At 52.4% G+C, this 24792-nt stretch overlaps 1 protein-coding gene across 3 annotated transcripts in view; it reads right to left on the minus strand.

The window, feature by feature from the left end:
• Positions 1-319: 319 nt before the first annotated feature.
• Positions 320-24792, minus strand: part of PLIN3 (perilipin 3) — a 30158-nt gene continuing 5685 nt past the window's right edge. For all 3 annotated transcript variants that reach the window (XM_010367226.2, XM_010367228.2, XM_010367227.2), the window contains exons 2-8: positions 24687-24769; positions 22871-23069; positions 22632-22714; positions 15060-15345; positions 10406-10605; positions 7583-7708; positions 320-1529 (exon numbers count right to left, since the gene is read on the minus strand). In XM_010367226.2, coding sequence (XP_010365528.1) covers positions 1188-1529; positions 7583-7708; positions 10406-10605; positions 15060-15345; positions 22632-22714; positions 22871-23069; positions 24687-24752 — 1302 coding nt within the window. In that variant the 5' untranslated portion in view covers positions 24753-24769 and the 3' untranslated portion in view covers positions 320-1187. The remainder of the gene's footprint in view (positions 1530-7582; positions 7709-10405; positions 10606-15059; positions 15346-22631; positions 22715-22870; positions 23070-24686; positions 24770-24792) is intronic.

Raw genomic sequence — 24792 nt, forward strand, 5'->3', positions numbered from 1 at the left:
CTCAAGCAATCCTCCCACCTCGACTTCCCAAAGTGTTGGGATTACAGGCATAAGCCACTGTGCCAGGCCTGTCAGCATCTTGATCTTGGACTTCCCAGCCTCCAGAACTGTGAGAAATACATTTCTGTTGCTCATAAATTATCCAGCCTGGCCAGGCACTTTGGGAGGACATGGCGGGAGGATCGCTTGAGTTCAGGAGTTCAAGATCAGCCTGGGCAACATAGCAAGACCCCATCTCTACAAACTAAATACATGAATAAATTACCCAGCCTAAGGTATTTCTGTTCTAGCAGCAGGGACAGATGAAGACACACGCGCGTACACACACGGCCTGTATGCCGTTGTGGGTGAAGTTTATTAAGACGATACTGAACGCCAGAGCATTTCAACAAGGCTTGCCGGACAGGCCCCAGCACCTTTCTACACCACATTGAGGCTTAGAAGCTCAGTGTTCCACCCCATCCCCAGGACGCCCACTTAGACCAGAAATCCAAGTCCATTAGCTACAGGCTGATATCCAGGGACACTGGTGTAAACAAAGAAGTGGGATATGAACTATATCCCTGATTTTTTTTTTTCTTTCAGACTAAGTCTCGCTCTTGTCCCCCAGGCTGGAGTGCAATGGCGTGATCTGGCTCACTGCAACCTCCGCCTCTCGGGTTCAAGCGATTCTCTTGCCTCAGCCTCCCGAGTAGCTGGGATTACAGGCGCCTGCCACCACGCCTGGCTCATTTTTATTTTTTTGTTATTTTTAGTAGAGACGGGGTTTCACCATGTTGGCCTGGCTGGTCTTGAACTCCTGACCTCAGGTGATCTGCCCGCCTCGGCCTCCCAAAGTGCTGGGATTACAGGCGTGAGCCACCGCACCCGGCCTATATTCCTGACTTTTAACAAGGAAAAAAAAAATTCTGTGGGGGAGAACTTTCCTGAAAAAATATTTTTCTGGACCTCTCTCTCTACTGAGTGATAGGGTGAGGCCCAGAACAGGCTTCTTCCAAGCTCAGAGAGACTGAGAGATTGGTCAGCTGGATGATGCCCCAGTTTTGAGAGCCTCAGCTTCCCAAGCAGACAGCACAGAAGAGCTGGTGGAGTGGCTAGAAAATCGGTTTGAAATGAGCCCTGGGTTGAGGACTCCGGAGCAGAGCTGCAGCATAGAGATGGGGCCCGCTAAGTTCTGTCCTCTCCCCCTACTTCTCCTCTGGGGCTTTCTCAGTGATTCCGGGGGCAAAGGGTCCCACGAGCCATGTGACCGGCGTATTCTGGGCCACGTATTCCACCATGTGGTCCAGAGCCTCGCGGGCGCTGGTGACGCGCTCTCGGCTCTGGGCCAGGATGCTGCTGGACAGGTCCTGGAAGGAGTGGATGCTGGAAAAGGTAGCCTGGAGGTCCTCCACCTGGCGGCGGGCCTGCTGTACCTGGTCCTTCACATTGGTGGGGAGGCCCTGAATGCTGGACCCCAGGGAGGTACAGGTGGCCTGCAGTTGCTGGGCAATGTCCCGGAACATGGTGAGCGCCCGGGACTCGACCTGCTGAGAAGGGGATGGGGACACCAATCAGGACCATTTGTTTCAGGAAAGGCAATTGGAGCTGAAGCCAGGGAAAGATGGGTTCTACCACTAACCTTGGGGAAAACCCTTTCCATAGGCGAAACTTTTTTTTTTTTTTTTTTTGAGACAGTCTCATCCTGTCGCTCAGGCTGGAGTGCAGTGGTGCGATTTTCACTCACTGAAAGCTCCGCCTCCCAGGTTCACACCATTCTCCTGCCTCAGCCTCCCGAGTAGCTGGGACTACAGGTGCCCGCCACCACACCCAGCTAATTTTTTGTATTTTAGTAGAGATGGGGTTTCACCGTGTTAGCCAGGATGGTCTCCATCTCCTGACCTCGTGATCCGCCTGCCTCGGCCTCCCAAAGTGCTGGGATTACAGGCGTGAGCCACCGCGCCTGGCCCTTTTTTTTTTTTTTTTTTTTTTTGAGGTAAGAGCCTTGCTTTGTTGCCCAGGCTGGAATACAGTGGCATGATTTTGGCTCACTGCAACCTCTGCCTCCTGGGTTCAAGCGATTCTCTTGCCTCAGCCTCCCAAGCAGCTGGGACTACAGGCGCATGACACCACGCCCGGCTAAATTTTGTATTTTTAGTATAGATGGGGCTTCACCATGTTGGCCAGGCTGGTCTTGAACTTTTTACCTCAAGTGATCTGCTCTCCTCAGCCTCCCAAAGTGCTGAGATTGATTACAGGCATGAGCCACCGCGCCCAGCCTCTTTTCTTTTAATTGGAAACAGGATCTCACTGTGTCGCCCAGGCTGGAATGCAGTGGTGTGATCATAGCTTACTGCAGCCTCTAATTCCTGAGCTCAAGTTATCCTCTCATTTCAGCCTCCTGAGTAGCTGAGACTACAGGCACTCACTACCATGCCCAGCTACATTTTTAAAATTTTCTGTAGAGCCAGAATCTCACTAAGTTGCCCAGATCTTAAACTCCTGGGCCCAAGTGATCTGTCCACTTCAGTCTCCCAAAATGGTGGATTTACAGGCATGAGCCATTGCATTCGGCCACTAGTCAAATTTTTTTTTTTTTTTTTTTTTTTTTTTTTTTTTTGAGACGGAGTCTCGCTGTGTCGCCCAGGCTGGAGTGCAGTGGCGCGATCTCGGCTCACTGCAAGCTCCGCCTCCCGGGTTCCCGCCATTCTCCCGCCTCAGCCTCCGAGTAGCTGGGACTACAGGCGCCCGCCACCGCGCCCGGCTAGTTTTTTGTATTTTTAGTAGAGACGGGGTTTCACCGTGTTAGCCAGGAGGGTCTCGATCTCCTGACCTCGTGATCCACCCGCCTCGGCCTCCCAAAGTGCTGGGATTACAGGCTTGAGCCACCGCGCCCGGCCTAAATTTTTTAAAAAGCATAGACAAATCACCAAATAAGATATCGGGAGAGCACATGAAAAGCTGTTTGACATTATAAGTCATTAAGGAAATGCAAATCAAAACCATAAGGAGGCCTGGCATGGTGGCTCATGCCTGTAATCCCAGCACTTTGGGAGGCTGAGGCGGGTGGATCACCCGAGGTCAGGAGTTCAGCCTGACCAATGTGGTGAAACCCCCATGTGTACTAAAGATACAGAATTACCCAGGCATGGTGGCAGGTGCCTGTAATCCCAGCTACGCGGGAGGCTGAGGCAGAAGAATTGCTTGAACCCAGGAGGCAGGGGTTGCAGTGAGCCAAGATCATGCCATGGCACTCCAGCCTGGGCGACAGAGCAAGACTCCGTCTCAAAAAAAAAAACAAAACCAAAAAAACAAAAACCCCACAGGGTATCAGATGATATCCACTGTCAGTCAAGAGGCGGAGAAACTGGAAGCCTTGGGTATTGCTGGTGGTACAGTTACTTTGGAAAACAGTCTAGCGGTTCCTCAAAATGTTAAACCATAGAATTATCATATGACTCAGCAATTCTAGTTGTGGGTGTATGCACAAGAGAAACGGAAACATACGTCCATACACAGAGACGTGTACCCCGGGGGAAGGCAAAAAGTAGAAACAACTCAAGTGTCCTTCGGTTGATGAATGGGTGAAGAGAATGTGATCCATCCATACAACAGAATGTGACTCAACCACGGAAAGTCACAGGGATCTGACCCAGGCCACAGTGTGGATGAGCCCCGAGGACGTCACGCTCAGCGTGAGAAGCCAGACACAAAAGGCCAAACAGGGTGGGATTCCATTTCTATGAAATGTCCAGGGCAGGTCCATCCACAGAGACAGGAGGGGATACGTGGTCAGAGGAGGAGAAAATGGGGCAGTGATTGCTGATGGGAAAAGGGTTTCTTTTCAGGGGCATGAGATGAGATAGGGATAGTTGTGCAATGCTAAGAACCAGTGATGTGTATGCTTTTTTTTTTGAGACGGAGTCTTGCTCTGTCACCCAGGCTGGAGTGCAGTGGCGCGATCTCCACTCACTGCAAGCTCCGCCTCCCGGGTTCACACCATTCTCCTGCCTCAGCCTCCTGAGTAGCTGGGACTACAGGCGCCCGCCACCACGCCTGGCTAATTTTTTGTATTTTTAGTAGAGATGGAATTTCACCATGTTAGCCAGGATGGTCTCGATCTCCTGACCTCATGATCCGCCTGCCTCGGCCTCCCAAAGTGCTGGGATTACAGGCTTGAGCCACCACGCCCGGCTGATGTGTATGCTTTAAATGCATGAGTTGTATGGTATGAAAATGATATCTCAATAAAACTGTTTAAAAAAAAAAAAAAAAGGCTGGGCGCAGTGGCTCACGCCTGTAATCCCAAAATTTTGAGAGGCCAAGGCGGGCAGATCACGAGGTCAGGAGATCAAGACCATCCTGGCTAACACGGTGAAACCCTGTCTCTATTAAAAATACAAAAAAATTAGCCGGGCGTGGTGGTGGGCGCCTGTAGTCCCAGCTACTAGGGAGGCTGAGGCAGGAGAATGGTGTGAACCCGGGAGGCAGAGCTTGCAGTGAGCCGAGATCGTGCCACTGCACTCCAGCCTGGACGACAGAGCAAGACTCCATCTCAAAAAAAAAAAAGAAAAAGAAAAAAAAACTATTAAAAAATAAAAAGTAGAAGCCAGGCTGGGACAGCCTGGAAGAACTTTCTAGGCAGAAGTTGTAAACTGTTGGGTGAGAACACAGTTGAAATCAGGTCCTTGAAAATTTCCTTGGTCAGGGAGTGAGATGAGCACAGACAGGATTTGAGACCAGCCTGGCCAACATGGTGAGACCCTGTCTCTACTAAAAATACAAAAATTAGGCCGGGTGCAGTGGCTCTGGTCTGTAATCCTAGCACTTTGGGAGGCCAAGACGGGCGAATCACTTGATGTTAGGAGTTCTAGACTGGCCTGGCAAACATGCCAGAACCCTGTCTCTACTACAAATACAAAAAAATTAGCTGGGTGTGGTTGCGGGCGCCTGTAGTCCCAGCTACTTGGGAGACTGAGGCAGGAGAATTGCTTGAACCCAGGAGACGGAGGCTGCAGTGAGTCAAGATCACACCACTGCACTCCAGCTTGGGTGATGGAGTGAGACTCTGTCTCAAAAATAAATAAATAAATACAATTAGCTGGGGGTGGTGGCAGGTGCCTGTAGTCCCAGCTACTCGGGAGGCTGAGGCAGGAGAATCGCTTGAACCCAGGAGGCGGAAGTTGCAGTGAGCCGAGATTATGACATTGCACTCCAGCCTGGGCGACAGAGTGAGACTCTATCTCAAAAAAAAAAAAAAAAAAAAAAAAAAGGCACACACTGGGAGGTAGGGTTTTGCCCAGAGCCCTGGCAGCTGGAGGACTCTGGACTTGAGCCAGGGATTATGGGAAGGTGCCCACGTGAGAGAGATAAGATCTGGTTTTCTCATTTGAAAGGTCATTCTGGCTGCTGTGCGTAGCAGTGGAGGAAACAGGAAACAGTTTTAGGCTGCAGGTGGTGCAGTTCTGCCTCCTGAACAATTTGCATTTATAGAGATAGTCACGATATCTTTATACATCTCACTTTTGTAGCCTTTACTATGTGCTTTTGATATGATCTCATTTCAGCTTTTTAAAAATTGATCTGGGTCCGGGCACGGTGGCTCACGCCTGTAATCCCAGCACTTTGGGAGGCCGATGTGGGCAGATCACCTGAGATCAGGAGTTTGAGACCAGCCTGGAAAACATGGCAAACCCCGTGTCTACTAAAAAGTACAAAAATTAGCCAGGCGTGGTGGTGCATGCCTGTAATCCCAGCTACTGGGGAGGCTGAGACAGGAGAACCACTTGAACTCAGGAGACAGAGGTTGCAGTGAGCCGAGACTGTGCCACTGCACTCCAGCCTGGGCGACAGAGCAATAAATAAATAAACAAATAGGCCGGGCGCGGTGGCTCACGCCTGTAATCCCAGCACTTTGGGAGGCTGGGGCGGGTGGATCATGAGGTCAGCAGATCGAGACCATCCTGGCTAACACAGTGAAACACCGTCTCTACTAAAAATACAGAAAAAAATTAGCCGGGCATGGTGGTGGGTGCCTGTAGTCCCAGCTACTCGGGAGGCTGAGGCCAGAGAATGGCGTGAACCTGGGAGGCAGAGCTTGCAGTGAGCTGAGATGACGCCACTGCACTCCAGCCTGGGCAACAGAGTGAGACTCTGTCTCAAAAAAATAAAAATAAAAACTGGGGTCAGGCGTGGTGGCTCATGCCTGTAATCCCAGTACTTTGGAAAGCCAAGGTGGGAGTATTGCTTGAGGCTAGGAGCTCAAGACCACCCTGGGCAACACAGTGAGACCCTGTCTCTACTAAAAATTAAAAAATAAATCAGCCAGGCACGGTGGCACGCGTCTGTATTTCCAGCTACTCAGGAGGCTGAGGCGAGAGGATTGCCTGAGCCTGCAACGGTGAGGCCACAGTGACCTGTGATGGCATCACTGCACTCTGGCCAGGGCAACAGAGTGAGAACCTGTCTCAAAAATAAATAAATAAACAAATATTTCAAAAATTGATATATAATCCACACACCATAAAACTCACCCTTTGGGCCGGGCACAGTGGCTCAAGCCTGTAATCCCAGCACTTTGGGAGGCTGAGACGGGCGGATCATGAGGTCAGGAGATCGAGACCATCCTGGCTAACACGGTGAAACCCCATCTCTACTAAAAATTACAAAAAACTAGCCGGGTGAGGTGGCGGGCGCCTGTAGTCCCAGCTACTCGGGAGGCTGAGGCAGGAGAATGGCGTGAACCCGGGAGGCGGAGCTTCCAGTGAGCTGAGATCCGGCCACTGCACTCCCGCCTGGGCGACAGAGGGAGACTCTGTCTCAGAAAAAAAAAAACCCACCCTTTGAAGTGTACAATTCAGTGGTTTTTAGTATATTCACAAGGTTGTGCACATACTACCTTCATCTAATTTCAGGACATTTTCGCTTTTTTGAGACAGAATCTCCCTCTGTTGTGCAGGCTGGAGTGCAGTGGCGCGATCTCGGCTCACTGCAACCTTCCTTTGCCCCTGGGGAGCTTAAGTGGGTGGTGGGACAGGCAGCGAGATCCATTAGAGAACACAAGAGGCCAAGGCTTGAGATAGAGTGGAGGGGGCCGGAGAATACTAGTCAGAAGTTGCTACTAGGGGCCAGGCTCGGTGGCTCACACTTGTAATCCCAGCACTTTGGGAGGCCGGGGAGGGGAGATCACTTGAGGTCAGGAGTTCAAGACCAGTCTGGACAACATGGTGAAACCCTGTCTCTACTAAAAATACATAAAAAATTAGCCAGGTGTGATGGTAAACTCCTATAATCCCAGCTACGAGGGAGGCTGAGGCAGGAGAATCACTTGAACCCAGGAGGTGAGCCAAGATCATGCCATTGTACTCCAGCCTGGGCGACAGAGCAACACTCTAAAAAAAAAAAAAAAAAAAAAAAATGCCATACCCATGCAGGCCCAAGAGGAGAAATCAAGGCAGGCTTCCTGGAGGAGGTGTCATTAGCTCCTGAAAGCAGGTGAGGCTGGGGAAAGCACTCGAAGCAGGTAGGCCCAGGAAGCAGAGGTGTAGAGAGTAGCATTGGGACTCCAAGTACCCCAGGCCACCCCCCAGTCCCTCATGGGTACCTCTGGCTTGGGCGGCTCCTTCTCAGAGCCCTGGAGCTGCTTCTGGTTCCAGCTGAGCCACATCTGGTGCAGCTTCTCCTGGCCTTCCACCAGCTTCTGATCAACGCCTTGCTTGACAGTTTCCATCTGGGGCAGGGGAGAGAGAGGTGAGGGAAGGAGGCTCCCCTGGGAGAGGCGGGATTCCAGAGGGAACCCAGGGAATCCTTCCATCATCTGACTTACATGATGGTCTAGAAAAGAGAAAGGGAGGGAGTAAGGGTTTCCTGGCTACGGTGAGCTCTGGGGCCTTTGGTTTAATCACTGACACCCTCATGCTCTGTGTGGTCAGTGGAAAGAGTGGCCGCGCGTCCCCTGGAGCTCCTCCCATTGCGTCAATTTCTCCTGCGCTTGCGAGGGAGCCTGGACACGTGGCTGGCTTTGGCCAATGGGAGATGAGCAGACGGAACTAGCCAAGGTTTAACAAGTGTTTGTAGGCCGGGCGCGGTGGCTCACGCCTGTAATCCCAGGATTTTGGGAGGCCGAGACGGGCAGATCACGAGGTCAAGAGATCGAGACCATCCTGGCTAACACGGTGAAACCCCGCCTCTACTAAAAATACAAAAAAATTAGCCGGGCGCGGTGGCGGGCGCCTGTAGTCCCAGCTACACGGGAGGCTGAGGCAGGAGAATGGCGTGAACCCGGGAGGCGGAGCTTGCAGTGCGTGGAGATAGCGCCACTGCACTCCAGCCTGGGCGACAGAGCGAGACTCCATCTCAAAAAAAAAAAAAAAAAAAAAAAACAAAGTGCTTGTAGGCCAGCCACGCTGGCTCACGCTTGTAATCCCAGCACCTTGGGAGGTCGAGGTGAGTGGATCACCTGGGCTCAAGAGTTGGAGACCAGCCTGACCAACATGGTGAAACCCCGTCTCTACTAAAAGTACAAAAATTAGCCAGGCGTGGTGGTGCGCATCTATAATCCGTTATTTGGGAGGCTGGCGCACGAGAATCGCTTGAACCTGGGTGGCGGAGGGTGCAGTGAGCCGAGATTGCGCCACTCCACTCCACTCCACCCTGGGTGACAGAGCCACACTCAGTCTCAAAAAAAAAAGTGCTTGTAATGAAATATGATTCAGCCTTCCAAAGGAAGAAAGCAGGCTCACTTCAGTCTCAAAAAAAAAAGTGCTTGTAATGAAATATGATTCAGCCTTCCAAAGGAAGAAAGCAGGCTCACTTCTGCAATCCCAGTGCTTTGGGAGGGCAAGGCGGGAGGATCACAAGCTCAGGAGCTCCAGAACAGCCTGGGCAATACAGTGAGACCTCATTTTTATATATTACATGAAGTTTAAGAGAAAAGAAAAATAAATAAAGAGGAATGATGGCAGACATATGCTCCAAGATGGGTGAACCTTAGAGGCTGCAGTGAGCCATGATCATGCACTCCAGCCTGGGAAACACAGTGAGACCCTGTCTCTAAAAAAAAAAAAAAAAAAAAGGTAATTAAAGGTAAATGAAGCTATCCATTAGTGGGCTCCAATCCATAAAGGGTTGGGCTCCTTAAATTAGGAGATTAGAGCTGGGCACAGTGGCTCATGCCTGTAATCCCAGCACTTTGGGAGGCCGAGGCGGGCAGATCATTTGAGGTCAGGAGTTCAAGACCAGCCCGGCCAACATAGTGAAACCCTGTCTCTACTAAAAATACAAAAATTAGTCAGGCGTGGTGGCAAGTGCCTGTGATTCCGGCTACTCGGGAGGTGGAGGCCCAAGAATCACTTGAACTCGGGAAGTAGAGGTTGCAATGAGCTGAGATCGCACCATTGCACTCCTGCCTGGGCAACAGAGAGTGAGGCTCCGTCTCAAAAAAAAAAAAAAGAGATTAGGACACAGACATACACAGAGGGAAGGGACGACCACATGAAGACACGGAGAGAAGATGGCTGTCTACAAGTCAAGGAGAGAGGCCCCAAAAGGACACGCTCATCTTGGACTTCCAGCCTCCAGAAATGTGAGAAAATAAATATCTGTTGTTTACATTTCCCAGAGAGTGCGATTTTTTTTTTTTTTTTTTTTTGAGATGGACTCTCACTCTGTCGCCAAGGCTGGAGAGCAGTGACATGATCTCGGCTCACTGCAATCTCTGCCGCCCGGGTTCAAGTGATTTTCCTGCCTCAGCCTCCCGAGTAGCTGGGATTACAGGCGCCTGCCATTGTGTCTGGCTAATTTTTGTATTTTTAGTAGAGATAGGGTTTCACCATGTTGGCCAGACTGGTCTTGGACTCCTAACCTCGTGATCCACCCGCCTTGGCCTCCCAAAGTGCTGGGATTACAGGAATGAACCACCGCACCTGACTGCGATTTTTTTTTTTTTTTTTGAGATGGGGTCTTGCTCTGTTGATTAGGCTGGAGTGCAGTGGTACAATCATAGCTCGCTGCAGCCTCCAACATCTGGGCTCAAGCGATTCTCCTGCCTCAGCCTCCCAAGTAGCTGGGATTACAGGCATGCACCACCACACCTGGCTAATTGTTTTAAATTATTTTTTGTAGAAGTGGGGTCTTGCTGTATTGCCCAGGAGTGTCTCAAACCCCTGGACTCACGCGATCCTCCTGCCTTGGGCTCCCAAAGCACTTGAGGGACTCACACAAAGAGGTGTGAGCCGCTGTGCCAGGCCCCAGACAGTGTGGTTTGTGGCAGCAGCCTGAACAAATGAGTGCACAACCAGAGACAGTGCCAGGAGCAAGCGGGAATGGCCCCATCAGACTACAGAGGGGTAAGTCACTGAGCTCTGGGTGGGCGTCTGCAGTGTGGTGAAGGCTGCTGGCTCAGAGCCCCGACCCCCTGGAACCTCACCAGGCTTAGGGCCTGCGACAGCTGCAGCAGAGCCTCCTGTGCCCTCTGCTTGGTGGCTCGAAGCTTGCCCAGCGAGTGCTCATAGGCGCGCTGCCGCAGCCTCTCCGACAGGGAGCCCAGACGCACGAAGTAGCTCTGCTCCTGCCGCTGCTGCTGCATGGACGCGACGTCAAAGCCATCCAGGGATGTGGCGATGCGGGCTGCGAGGAAAAGGAGAAGGGTCTCTGTGAAGACCAGAACACACAGCTGGGCTCGTCCCATGCAGACGGTCCCAGGAATCACACTGTCCCGTTTATTTATTTATTTAGAGACGGAGTTTCGCTCTCTCACCCAGGTGGGAGTGCGGTGGTGTGATCTCAGCTCACTGCAACCTCTGCCTCCCAGGTTCAAGTGATTCTCCTGCTTCAGCCTCCCGAGTAACTGGGATTACAGGTGCCCACCACCACGCCCGGCTAATTTTTTTTGTATTTTTAGTAGAGACGGGGTTTCACCGTGTTAGCCAGGGCGGATCCTGACCTCGTGATCCACCCGTCTCGGCCTCCCAAAGTGCTGGGATTAGAGGCTTGAGCCACTGCGCCCGGCCCAGTTCTACTTATAAACCTCGAAGGCCTGGGAGCAAAGGATTCTGCCTTGGTTTTCCCTATCTGCAAAATGGGGATGAGGGAAATCAAACCTCACAAGAATCAGAGACCTTAGACTAGCAGGAGGGTCTAACGATGGCCCGCAGGCCAGACCTGCCTTGGTCAACCTGTGAATATAGCCCTGCATGTTCGTTATGCAGAAACAACAGCATTCCAGCCTGCAATGGATCGCATACACTATAGAGGTCCCATAAGATTATAACAGTGTCGGCTGGGCGCAGTAGTTCATGCCTGTAATCCCAGCACTTTGGGAGGCCAAGGCGGGCAGATCATTTGAGGCCAGGAGTTCAAGACTAGCCTGGCCAACATGGAACAACCCCATCTCTACTAAAAATACACAAATTAGCCAGGCTTGATGGCACTAGCCTGTAATCCCAGCTACTTGGGAGGCTGAGGCAGGAGAATCATTTGAACCCGGGAGGTGGAGGCTGCAGTGAGCCGAGATCACACCACTGCACTCCAGCCTGGGTGAGAGTGAGACGTCATCTCAAAAAAAAAAAAAGAGAATTAATGACATTTCAGCCAACAACGGACCTCATATACTACAGTGGTCCCATAAGATTATAATACCATATGTACCATATTTTTAATGTACTTTTTTTTTTTTTGAGACGGAGTCTCACTCTGTCACCCAGACTGGAGTGCAGTGGCGGGATCTCAGCTCATCGCAAGCTCCGCCTCCTGGGTTCATGCCATTCTCCTGCCTCAGCGTCTCGTGTAGCTGGGACTACACCTGGCTAATTTTTTTGTATTTTTAGTGGAGACGGGGTTTCACCATGTTCGCCAGGATGGTCTTGATCTCCTGACCTCGTGATCCACCCGCCTCGGCCTCCCAAAGTGCTGGGATTACAGGCGTGAGCCACTGCTCCCGGCCTTTTTCCTATACCTTTTCTTCTTTTTTTTTAGGCAGGGTCTTGATCTTTTGCCCAGGCTAGAGTGCAGTGGCATGATCTCAGCTTACTGCAGGCTCAACCGCCCAGCTTCAAGTTATCCTCCAACCTTGGCCTCCCGAGTAGCTGGGACTGCATGAAGCTGGGACTACGGCAAGACACCCGGCTAATTTTTGTATTTTTTGTAGAAATGGGGTCTCACTATGTTGCCCAGGCTGGTCTTGAACTCCTGGACTCAAGTAATCTGTTCACCTCCACCTCCCAAAGTGCTAGGTTTACAGGTGTGAGCCATTGCACCTGGCTTCCTGTACCTTTTCTATGTTTAGATCTGTTTGTTTTGTTGGTTTTTATTTTTTGAAGTACAGTCTTGCTCTGTTGCCCAGGCTGGAGTGCAGCGATGCGCTCATAGCTCACTGTAGCCTTGAACTCCCAGGCTCAAGTGATCCTTAGGCTCTCAAATAGCAACTGGGACTACAGGCGTGCACTAGCACACCCAGGTAATTTTTACATTTTTTGTAGAGACAGGGTCTCACTATGTTGTCCAGGCTGGTCAGGAACTCCTGGGCTTAACTGATCCTCCCACCTCAGCTTCCAAAGTGCTGGGATGACAGGTATGAGCCACCGTGCCCGGCCTCATCCCATGTTCGTAGGTTCATACATATGTATGCATGTATTTATTTATTTATTTTTGAGACAGAGTCTCGCTCTGTTGCCCAGGCTGGAGTGCAGTGGCATGATCTCGGCTCACTGCAACCTCCGCCTCCCGGGTTCAAGTGATTCTCCTGCCTCAGCCTCCTGAGTGGCTGGGATTACAGGCACACGCCACCATGCTTGGCTAGTTTTTGTATTTTTAGTAGAGACAGGGTTTCACCATGTTGGCCAGGCTAGTCTTGAACTCCTGACCTCGTGATCCAGCTGCTTCAGCCTCTGAAAGTGCTGGGATTACAGGCATGAGTCACCACGCCCGGCCTTTATTTCTTTTTTTGAGACGGAGTTTTGCTTTTGCTGCCCAGGCTGGAGTGCAGTGGCACAGTCTCGGCTCACCACAAGCTCTGCCTCCCGGGTTCAAGCGATTCTCTTGCCTCAGCCTCCTGAGTTAGCTGGGATTACAGGCATGCGCCACCACGCCCAACTAATTTTGTATTTTTAGTAGAGATGGGGTTTCTCTATGTTGGTCAGGCTGGTCTCGAACTCCGGACCTCAGGTGATCCGCCTGCCTCAGCCTCCCACTCCCAAAGTACTGGGATTACAGCTGTGAGCCACTGCGCCTGGCTGCATGTATTTATTTAATCCTTCTGTACCCACGCTTTTTTTTTTTTTTTTTTTTTTTTGAGACAGAGTCTCACTGTGCCGCCCAGGCTGGAGTGCAGTGGCCCAATCTCGGCTCCCTGCAACCTCTGCCTACTGAGTAGCTGGGATTACAGATGCCCGCCACCGTGCCTGGCTAATTTTTGTATTTTTAGTAGAGACTGGGTTTCACCATGTTGGCCAGGCTGGTCTCAAACTCTTGACTTCAAGTGATCTGCCCACCTTGGCCCACCAAAGTGCTGGGATTACAGGCGTGAGCCACCGCGCCCTGCCTATATCCTAAGCTTCTTATTTGGAAAAATCCCAATCCTGGCACTTTGGGGTGCTAAGGCAGTAGGATCACTCCAGCTGAGGAGTTCTAGATCAGCCGGGATGACAGAGGGAGGCCCCGTCTTTACAAAAAATTAAATAAACAAAAATTAGTTGGGCATGATGTTGTGTGCTTGTAGTCCCAGCTACTCGGGAGGCTGAGGTGGGAGGCTCGCCTGAACCCAGGAGTTTGAGGCTGCATTGAGCTATGATCGCACCATTGCACTCCAGACTGGGCAACAGAGTGAGACTCTATCTCTAAAACAAACAAAAAGGGGTTGGGTACAGTGGCTCATGCCTGTAATCCCAGCACTTTGGAAGGCCGAGGTGGGTGGATCACAAGGTCAGGAGTTCGAGACCAGCCTGGCCAACATAGTGAAATCCCATCTCTACTAAAAATACAAAAAATTAGCCAGGCACGGTGGCTCACGCCAGTAATCCCAACACTTTGGGAGGCTAACACGGGCAGATCACGAGGTCAGGAGATTGAGACCATCCTGGCTAACACGGTGAAACCCTGTCTCCCGTCTCTACTAAAAATACAAAAAATTAGCTGGGCATGGTGGCGGGCGCCTGTAGTCCCAGCTACTTGGGAGGCTGAGGCAGGAGAATGGCGTGAACCCAGGAGGCGGAGCTCACAGTGAGCCGAGAGTGCGTCACTGCACTTCAGCCTGGGCAACAGAGAGAGACTCCATCTCAAAAAAAATGAAATAAAAAAATAAAAATAAAATAAAATAAAAATAAATTAAAAAAAAATAAAAATACAAAAAATTAGCCAAGTGTGGTGGCGGGCACCTGTAATCCCTGCTACTCAGGAGGATGAGGCAGGAAACTCGCTTGAACCCGGGAGGCAGAGGTTGCAGTGAGCAACCTTTGCAAAGATCACGCCATTGCACTCCAGCCTAGGTGACAGAACGAGGCTCTGTCTCTAAATAAATAAATAATAAATAAAGAAGAATATCAAATAAACAGTGCAGGGAGTGTAAATCTATGACCGAGGTGACTGGAGCGGGATGTCTGGCCTGGCAGGAACACCAGGGTTCAGTGAGATCTCAAGTTTAGTCACATATTTATGCAGGAACGGAGTGAGCGAAGGGGGAAGAGGAGGAGGGCGGGGAGAGGACAGGGCAGGTTGTGCAGGACCTTGTGGGCTGGCTGTGACGAGGACTTGGGCCTTGACCCCAAGGGAGGTGGGGTCCATGGAGGGCTGTGGGCAGAGGAGGGATGTGGGCAGAGGAGGGATGTGGGCAGAGGAGGAATGGGCTATGATTCAGATGCTCACAGACGCCCTCTGGTGGCTGCTGTGGGGAGGAGACTGTGGAGGGTGAGGGTGGGAGCTGGTGAGCAGGACAGAGAGGGGACTGCATTTGTGATGAGATTCCAAGATGCTGAGGAGAGGTGGCAGGGATGAGGTGGCAGTGAGGGACAGACCCTAGGAAGCCGACAGCGGCTTCCAGTTAGGGGGCCCGGGGAGGGGTCTCAGAGCAGCCGGCTGGCCACACTCACCCAGCTCGGCGTCCGTAAGGGGCAGGTGGTTGTCCACCCACTCCTCCGACTTCCCCAGCACCGTGTCGACCCCACTCAGCACCATCTGGCCCACGCGGGAACCCATGACGGACTGGACCCCGCCAGTCACGACAGACTTCGTCTTGTCCACGCCGCTCTGTACAGCACCGCGGGTCGCGTCCACGGCCTCCGATACTCGTGTGGCCACCGTGTCCTTGGCGCTAGACACCATCTCTCGGGCCCCTGACACCTTGGACGACACAAGCTCCTTGGTGTCCGCCAGGACCTAGGAGAGGCAACAGCATCAGCATCTCTGCCTTCCCTCCATACCTGGGCACCCCTCCCCTACACCCCAACTTCCAGGGAGACTGAGGCAGGGAGCGCCATCCCCTAGGTGACCCCAGCATCGCTGCCTTCCCTCCATACCTGGGTACCCCTCCCCTACACCCCAACTTCTAGGGAGACTGAGGCAGGGAGTGCCATCCCCTAGGTGACCCCAGCATCGCTGCCTTCCCTCCATATCTGGGCACCCCTCCCCTACACCCCAACTTCCAGGGAGACGGAGGCAGGGAGCGCCATCCCCTAGGTGACCCCAGCATCGCTGCCTTTCCTCCATACCTGGGCACCCCTCCCCTACACCCCAACTTCCAGGGAGACGGAGGCAGGGAGCGCCATCCCCTAGGTGACCCCAGCATCGCTGCCTTCCCTCCGGGAGATACCTGGGCACCCCTCTCCTGCACCCGAACTTCCAGGGAGACGGAGGCGGTGAATGGATCCCCGGGGGACTCCAGCATTTCTGCCTTCCCTCCATACCTGGGAACCCCTCTCCTGCGCCCCAACTTACAGGAAGACCGAGGCAGGGAGTGCCATCCACCGGGTGACCCCAGCATCTCCGTCTTCCCTCTGTACCTGTGCACCCCTCCCCTGCACCCCAACTTCCAGGGAGACTGAGGCAGGCAGTGCCATCCCCCGGGTGACCCCAAGTCTGGAATCATGGGCATGACCTCATACTCTGCAGCCAGACTACCTAAGCTCCGTCCCTAGCTTGCTACTTCTCAGCTGTGTGGCTTCAGGCAAGTCACTTTACCTCTCTGTGCCTCGTTTCTTTCCTTCCTCTTCCCTTCCCTTCCCTTCCTTCTTCCCGTCCCTTCCCCTCCCTTCCTTCTTTGGAGACAGGGTCTTGCCCTGTTGCCCAGGCTGGAGTGCAGTGACACCATCTCGGATCACTGCAACCTCTGTCTCCTGGGTTCAAGCAGTTCTCCTGCCTCAGCCTCCCAAGTAGCTGTGATTACAGGCATCTGCCACCACGCCTGGCTAATATTGTGTTTTTTGTTTGTTGTTGTTGTTGTTGTTGTTGTTGAGATGGAGTCTCACTCTTGTTGCCCAGGCTGGAGTGCAATGGCATGATCTCAGCTCACTGCAACATCTGCCTCCCGGGTTCAAGCGATTCTCCTGCCTCAGCCTCCCGAGTAGCTGGGATTATAGGCATGGGCCCACACCTGGCTCATTTTGTATTTTTAGTAGAGATGGGGTTTCTCCATGTTGGTCAGGCTGGTCTCGAACTCCCGACCTCAGGTGATCTGCCCACCTTGGCCTCCCAAAGTGCTGGGATTACAGACATGAGCCACTGCACCCTGCCTGTTTTTGTTTTTTTTGTTTTGTTTTGTTTTTTGAGATGGAGTCTCTCTCTCTTGCCCAGGCTGGAGAGCAGTGGCGCAATCTCGGCTCACTGCAAGTTCCGCCTCCCAGTGATTCATGCCATTCTCCTGCCTCAGCCTCCCGAGTAGCTGGGACTACGGGCACTCGCCACCACACCCAACTAATTTTTTGTATTTTTAGTGGAGATGGGGTTTCACCATGTTAGCCAGGATGGTCTTGATCTCCTGACCTCGTGATCCGCCCACCTTGGTCTCCCAAAGTGCTGCGATGTGAGCCATCATGAGCCACTGTGCCTGGCTTTTTTTTTTTTTTGACAGAGTTTTTGCTCTCGTTGCCCAGGCTAAAGTGCAATGGCACGATCTTGTTGCTCACCGCAACCTCCACCTCCTGGGTTCAAGTGATTCTCCTGCCTCAGCCTCCCCAGCAGCTGGGACTACAGGCGCCCACCGCCATGCCTGGCTAATTTTTTGTGTTTTTAGTAGAGACAGGGTTCACTGTGTTAGCCAGAATGGTCTCGATCTCCTGACCTCGTGATCTGCCCGCCTCAGCCTCCCAGAGTGCTGGGATTACAGGCGTTTGAGCCACCACCGCCGACGAGTCAGGTTTTAACAGCAGCACTACACTCACTGAACATGCACGTTCTCACACTGGCCCGGATTAAAGTCTAGCTCTGACAACACCAGCGTTCCCCAGAACCTGGGGAAAGTTACCTCTTTGCAAAGGGGGAAAATCTCACAGGGCCCAGAATTGAGAGGATATTGTGCCTCTCAAAAAGTCAAGAGCTCACAGCAGGCCAGGCATGGTGGCTCGTGCCTGTCATCCCAGCACTTTGGGAGGCCAAGGTGGGAAGATCGCTTGGGCCCAGAAGTGTGAGACCAGCCTGGGCAACACAGTAAGACCTCACCTCTACAAAGAATACAAAAATTGGCCAGGCACGGTGACTCACACTATAATCCCAGCACTTTGGGAGGCTGAGGCAGCTGGATCACCTGAGGTCAGGAGTTCGAGACCAGACTGGCCAATATGGAGAAACTCCTTTCTATTAAAAATACAAAAATTTGCTGGGCATGGTGGTGGGCACCTGTAATCCTAGCTACTTGGGAGGCTGAGGCAGGAGGATCACTTGAACCCAGGAGGCAGAGGTTCCAGTGGGCTGAGATCACGCCACTGCATTCCAGCCTGGGCAACAGAGCAAGACTCCATCTCAAAAAAAAAAAAAAAAGAAAAAGAAGAAAGCTCCCAGCTGCTGCTCCGTTCAACGACCTTGAAGAATTCATCCTGAGGTTATCCCTTCTATAAACACAAGGACTGTTGGCCTCCCACGGTATCAGTGGGAGAGAAAGGGAATGCAAGGGCTTGGCCCTACGATGGGGGCGATCCTGGCTGACGTTTCCCCATCTTCCTGTGAGCTCAGCAGTTTCCATGCCCCCTCAGCCAAGCCCACTACTGGCCTTTGCTGATAAGGTACAGGCATGGCTGGGCACAGTGGCTCACAACTGTAACCGCAGCACTTTGGGAAGCCAAGGCAGGCGGGAGGATTGCTTGAGCCCAGGAGTTTGTTTTTTGTTTTGTTTCTGAGACAGAAATCTCACTCTGTTGTCCTGATCTCGTGATCCAACCGCCTCAGCCTCCCAAAGTGCTGGGATTATAGGATGAGCCACTATGCCCGGCTAGCCCAGGAGTTAGAGACCAGCCTGGGCAATACAGCAAGGCCCCATCCCTACAAAAAAATTAAAAAATTAGCCGGGTCTGGTGGTGCACACCTGTAGTCCCAGCTTCTCAGGAAGCTGAGAGCTGGGAGGATTGCCTAAGTCTAGGAGGTCGAGGCTGTAGTGAGCTGAGATCATGCCACCGCACTCTAGCCTGGGCAACTGAGCAAGACCTTGTCTCAAAAAAAAAAAAAAAAAGGTGCAAGTTGACACCCACTCTGCTGTTTCCCAGCTAAGGCCATTTCTGCATAAATGAGAGGAAAGAAGTATGACCATGATGGGACAGCAGAGCCCCCCGGCATACAGTAGGCACTCAATATCGAGTGGATGAATGAGCTGTCTGTCCCTGCAGGCGGTCTCAGGGAAAGTCCAAGGATGCTGGGATGCGGGCTGGCTTGTCCTGCCTCCAACCCAGGGAGCACCTATTTCTGACGCTAGAGACCCAGACACAAGCAGGTGGTGCCTGAGGGTGACCTTCTGTAACCACTGGGCCGAAGCGGACATGGAGCCCCTGAATACTTAATAAGCATCTACCTGCTGGCTGTAGTGGCTCACCCCTGTAATCCCAGCACCTTGGGAGGCTGAGGCGGCCGCATCACCTGAGGTCAGGAGTTCAAGACCAGCCTGACCAACATGGAGAAACCCCATCTCTACTAAAAATACAAAATTACCCAGGCATGGTGGTGCATGTCTGTAATCCCAGCTACTCGGGAGGCTGAGGCAGGAGAATCGCTTGAACCCGAGAGGCAGAGGTTGCAGTGAGCTGAGATCATACCATTGCACTCCAGCCTGGGCAACAAGAGCGAAACTCTATCTCAACACACTAAAAAAAAATAAGCATCTACCCTGTGCCAGGCTGCCCGCTGAGCACTGGACACAGACACAAAGCAGGCGGCCTGTGCTCTGGTCCCAGCTAGGGACACAAACAATAACTGATTAAGCTTCACACTTATCTGAAGAAGGGTGTTTTGTTTTTTGGTTTTTTTTTTTTTTTTGAGAAACAGCCTTGCTCTGTTGCCCAGGCTGGAGCACGGTGGCGTGATCTCGGCTCACTGCAACCTCTGCCTCCCGGGTTCAGGTGATTCTCCTGCTTCAGCCTCCCAAGTAGCTGGGATTATAGGCACTCACCACCACACCTGGCTAATTTTTGTATTTTTAGTAGACACGGGGTTTTGCCATGTTGGCCAGGTTGGTCTCGAACTCCTGACCTCAAGTGATCTGCCCACTTCAGCTTCCCGAAGGGCTGGGACTAAGGTGTGAGCCACCGTGCCTGGCTGTGCCTCATTTCTTCATCCCAGGCTGTTATAGGTCGAATTATGGTCCCCTCAACCCCAAATTCATATGCTGAAGTCCTGATACCCAGGGGTAAGAATGTGACTGTATTTAGAGACAGAGTCTTTTTTTTTTTTTTTTTTTTTTTTTTTTTGATACGGAGTCTTGCTCTGTCGCCCAGGCTGGAGTGCAGTGGCGCGATCTCCACTCACTGCAAGCTCCGCCTCCTGGGTTCACGCCATTCTCCTGCCTCAGCCTCCCGTGTAGCTGGGACTACAGGCGCCCGCCACCGTGCCCGGCTAGTTTTTTTGTATTTTTAGTAGAGGCAGGGTTTCACCGGGTTAGCCAGGATAGTCTCGATCTCCTGACCTTGTGATCCACCCGTCTCGGCCTCCCAAAGTGCTGGGATTACAGGTGTGAGCCACCGCGCCCGGCCGAGACAGAGTCTTTAAAAAGCGGTGATTAAGGGAAACTGAGGTAGGGCACAGTGGCGCACTCCTATAATTCTAGCACTTTGTGGGGCTGAGGCGGGAGGATTGCTTGAGCCCAAGAGTTGGAGACCAGCCTGGGCAATATGGCGAGACTCCGTCTTGACAAAAAGTACAAAAATTAGCCAGGCATAGTGGATGCACCTATAGTCCCAGCTACTCAGGAGGCTAAGGCGGGAGGATCTGTTGAGCCCACGAGTTTGAGAACAGCCTGGGCAACAGGGTGAAAACACATCTCTACAAAAAATTAAACATAGCCAGGCATGGTGGTGCGTGTCTGTGGTCCCAGCTACTTGGGAGGCTGAGATGGGAGGATCGCCTGAGCTCAGGAGTTCAAAGCTGCACTCCACCCTGGGTGACAGAGCGAGAATCTGTCTCAAAAAAAAAAATTTTTTTTTTTAAATGTTAAGAGCCAACATTTGACACAAGCCATGTGAGGTTCTAGGCCTTCAGGTGTTAACTCCAGGTCAGCATCACCATTCTGTAGAAAAGAAAGTGGGCCCAGGCTGGGCATGGTGGCTCATGTCTGTAATCTCAAGACTTTGGGAGGCCAAGGTAGGTGGATCACCTGAGGTCAGGAGTTCGAGACCAGCCTGACCAACATGGTGAAACCCCATCTCTAGAAAAAATACAAAAATTGGCCAGGTGTGGTGGCGGGCGCCTGTAATCCCAGCCACTCAGGAGGCTGAGGTGGGAGAATCGCTTGAACCCGGGAGGCAGAGGTTGCAGTGAGCTGAGACCGCACCAGTGTACTCCAGCCTGGGCAACAAGAGTGAAACTCCATCTCAAAAATAAAAAAGGCCGGGCACGGTGGCTCAAGCCTGTAATCCCAGCACTTTGGGAGGCCGAGACAGGCGGATCACGAGGTCAGGAGATCGAGGCCATCCTGGCTAACACGGTGAAACCCCGTCTCTACTAAAAAACACAAAAAACTAGCTGGGCGAGGTGGCGGGCGCCTGTAGTCCCAGCTACTCCGGAGGCTGAGGCAGGAGAATGGCGTGAACCCGGAGGCAGAGCTTGCAGTGAGCTGAGATCCGGCCACTGCACTCCAGCCCCGGGCGACAGAGCGAGACTCCGTCTCAAAAAAAAATAAATAAATAAAAAATAAAAAAATAAATAAATAAATAAATAAAAAAGAAAGTGAGGCCCACAGAGGCAAAGTAACTTGTGTGAGGGCCACCCAGCTGCTGAAGGGCAGGACACAGTTTGGAGCACGGTATTTTTTTGTTTTGTTTTTTTTGAGACAGAGTCTCGCTCTGTCACCCAGGCTGGAGTGTGGTGGCGCAATCTTGGCTCACTGCAACCTCTGCCTCCCGGGTTCAAGCAATTCTCTTGCCTCAGCCTCTGGAGTAACTAGGACTACAGGCACCTGACACCATGCCCAGCTAATTTTTTTTTTTTTTTTTTTTTTTTTGTAGTTTTAGTAGAGATGGGGTTTCACTGTGTTTTCCAGGATGGTCTCTATCTCCTGACCTTGTGATCCGCCCACTTTGGCCTCCCAAAGTACTGGGATTATAGGCATGCTCACCGCACCTGGCCAGAACATGGTGTTTTGTTTTTGTTTTTGTTTTTTTTGAGACAGAGGTTCACTCTTGTTGCCCAGGCTAGAGTGCAATGGCGCGATCTTGGATCACCGTAACCTCTGCCTCCGGATTCAAGCGATTCTCCTGCCTCAGCCTCCCAAGTAGCTGGGATTACAGGCACCCACCACCACGCCTGGCTAATTTTTGTATTTTTAGTAGGGATAGGGTTTCTCCATGTTGGTCAGGCTCGAACTCCCAACCTCAGGTGATTCGCCCGCCTTGGCCTCCCAAAGTGGTGGGATTACAGGCATGAGCCACCGCGCCCGGCCAGGAACATGATGTTTCGATGTTTTGACTTTCCTGCCTCCAACCTTTTCTGACTAATAAAACAGTTATCGGTATGTCAACATTCTGTGTAAAGGGCCACATAACTAAGACTTTCAGTACTGTGGGTCACAGTCTGTGTCACGACTACTCAACGTTGCCATTGTAGGGTGAAAGCAGTCATAGACAACATGTAAATAAATGGGCATGGCTGTGTGCCAATAAAACTTTATTATAGAAACAAGTAGGCCGGGCACTGTGGCTCATTCCTGTGATCCCAGCACTTTGGGACGCCGAGGTGGGTGGATGACCTGAGGTCAGGAGTTCAAGACCAGCCTGGCCAACATGGTGAAACTCCATCTCTATTAAAAAGACAAAAACTAGCTGGGCGTGGTGGCAGGCACCTGTAATCTGGCTGGCTTTGCAATTATCCCTCCAGCTGCCCTGTGGGGAGTGGATTCGGGGTGGGGATGGGAACCGATAGGAGAGGGAGCAGGGAGGATGCCATCAAGCCTGTCTAGTTAAGCTGGGACTAGCGCACTCCATACCCAGGTAGGTCCCCGTCTCGGCAGAGCCCCAGAAGGCGGACATCGTTACCTTCTCCGTGGGCTGCTGCAGGATGGGGAGGTTCTCCTCCAACTTGTCCAGCCCCCTGTGGGCGTATTCGCTGGCTGATGCAACTGCCAAAAGAAATTAAGTAAGACGCAAATTTGACTGGTTGACGGTCATCTCGTAATTGTTCGGGGGACAGCACCAAGAGCTGGGTAGACCCCCCTACTCCCCACCCAGGGATACTGCCAGGAGGGGGATTCAGTGCCCCGTGGGACTTCACCCACTCTGGGGCTCCAGCTTGGAGAGGATTGGCTGAGCCCCGCTGACAGCGGCCGCCGTGAGGGACCTCACTCCCTTCTCTGCCGCGTCGCAGACGGTCTTGACATGAGGGTAGCTCTCCTTGGTGGAGGCATAGGCTGCGGACACCATATCACAGGTAGAGCTGATGAGAGGCATGCTGGCCACGCGGTCCACCACACTGGGCTACGGGAGAGAAGTGGCTCAGGCAAACTGGGCGGGGGAGGATGGGGGGCTCATCTGGAAACTCAGGGTGCCCTGCAGTTTTGCTGTCACTCCTGGCCAGTGAAACGGCGCAGTTTACCCACACTTTACGTCCAGGCGGTTGCACAAGTGAGGAACCTTGGGGTTTTGCCACATGCTTCCTTTTTTTTTTTTTGAAACGGAGTCTTGCACTGTTACCCGGGCTGGAGTGTACTGGCGCGATCTCGGCTCACTGCAACCTGCCCCTCCCGGGTTCAAGCGATTCTCCTGCCTCGTCCTCCTGAGTAGCTGGGATTACAGGCGCCACCACGCCCAGCTAATTTTTTTGTATTTTTAGTAGAGACGGGGTTTCACCATGTTGGCCAGGCTGGCCTTTTTTTTTTTTTTTTTTTTTTTTGAGACGGAGTCTCGCTCTGTCGCCCAGGCTGGAGTGCAGTGGCTGGATCTCGGCTCACTGCAAGTTCCGCCTCCCGGGTTTACGCCATTCTCCTGCCTCAGCCTCCCGAGTATCTGGGACTACAGACGCCCACCACATCGCCCGGCTAGTTTTTTGTATTTTTTAGTAGAGACGGGGTTTCACCGTGTTAGCCAGGATGGTCTCGATCTCCTGACCTCGTGATCCGCCCGTCTCGGCCTCCCAAAGTGCTGGGATTACAGGCTTGAGCCACCGCGCCCGGCGGCCAGGCTGGTCTTGAACTCCTGACCTCATGATTCGTCCACCTCAGCCTCTCAAAGTGCTGGGATGACAGGCGTGAGCCACTGCGCTCAGCCCGCGTGCTTCCTTTAACACAGTCTAGTTATGTGAGCCTGCACTTTATTCCAGCGATATGCCAGGTGGTGTTAAGGGACAAGAGTCCCATTCTCATGGCAGTTAGGGTCTAAACTGGGGCTGCAGACTATATAGCCCATGGGTCACATCCAGCGCACCACTTGATTTTTTAATTTTAATTATCTTTGGGGCCAGGTGCGGTGGCTCACGCCTGTAATCCAAGCACTTTGGGAGATCGAGGCGGGCTGGTCACTTCGGGTCACGAGTTCGAGACTAGCCCGGCCAACATGGTGAAACTCCGTCTCTATTAGAAATACAAAAATTAGCCTGGTGTGGTGGCGCATGCCTGTTACCCCAGCTACTCGGGAGGCTGAGGCAAGAGAATTGTTTGAATCCGGGAGGCGGAGGTTGCAGTGAGCCGAGATGTCACCAGTGCACTCCAGGCTGGGAGACAGAGCAAGACTCCATCTCAAAAACTATATATATAAAATAAAATAACCTGAGGATGAGAGATCTGGAATAGAAACTAGCTTCCTAGGAGGTCCCTGAGAGAAACTTCAGAGGTGAGGAAGATTTGGCTTAGAGGTTGTGGAGGGCAGGTAGTTTCAGACAGAACCCTGACCCCTCAGGCCCTCCAAGGGCCTTTGAGATTCCCCCCGCCCAACTGGGGACACCAGTGAGTGGTCTGTACCCCACCGAGGAATAAATCTCTCTGGCTCCGTGGGCTGCCGGCATATCCCTGGCTCCCTGCCAGGGCACCCTGGTGTGGGAAGCCTTGTTGCACAGGAATCACAGGGTCGGGGCAGTCCCTGGTCCTGGCCCTTCCTCACCTGCTGTACCGGTTCTTCCGCTGTCACCTGGGTGCTGCCATCAGCCTCTGCCCCGTTGGCAGACATGGTCTCTGCAACAGACACTGTGGAGAGAGGAACAGTCAGG

This window comes from Rhinopithecus roxellana, chromosome 8 (genome assembly GCF_007565055.1).
Source record: "Rhinopithecus roxellana isolate Shanxi Qingling chromosome 8, ASM756505v1, whole genome shotgun sequence".
NCBI lineage: Eukaryota > Metazoa > Chordata > Mammalia > Primates > Cercopithecidae > Rhinopithecus > Rhinopithecus roxellana.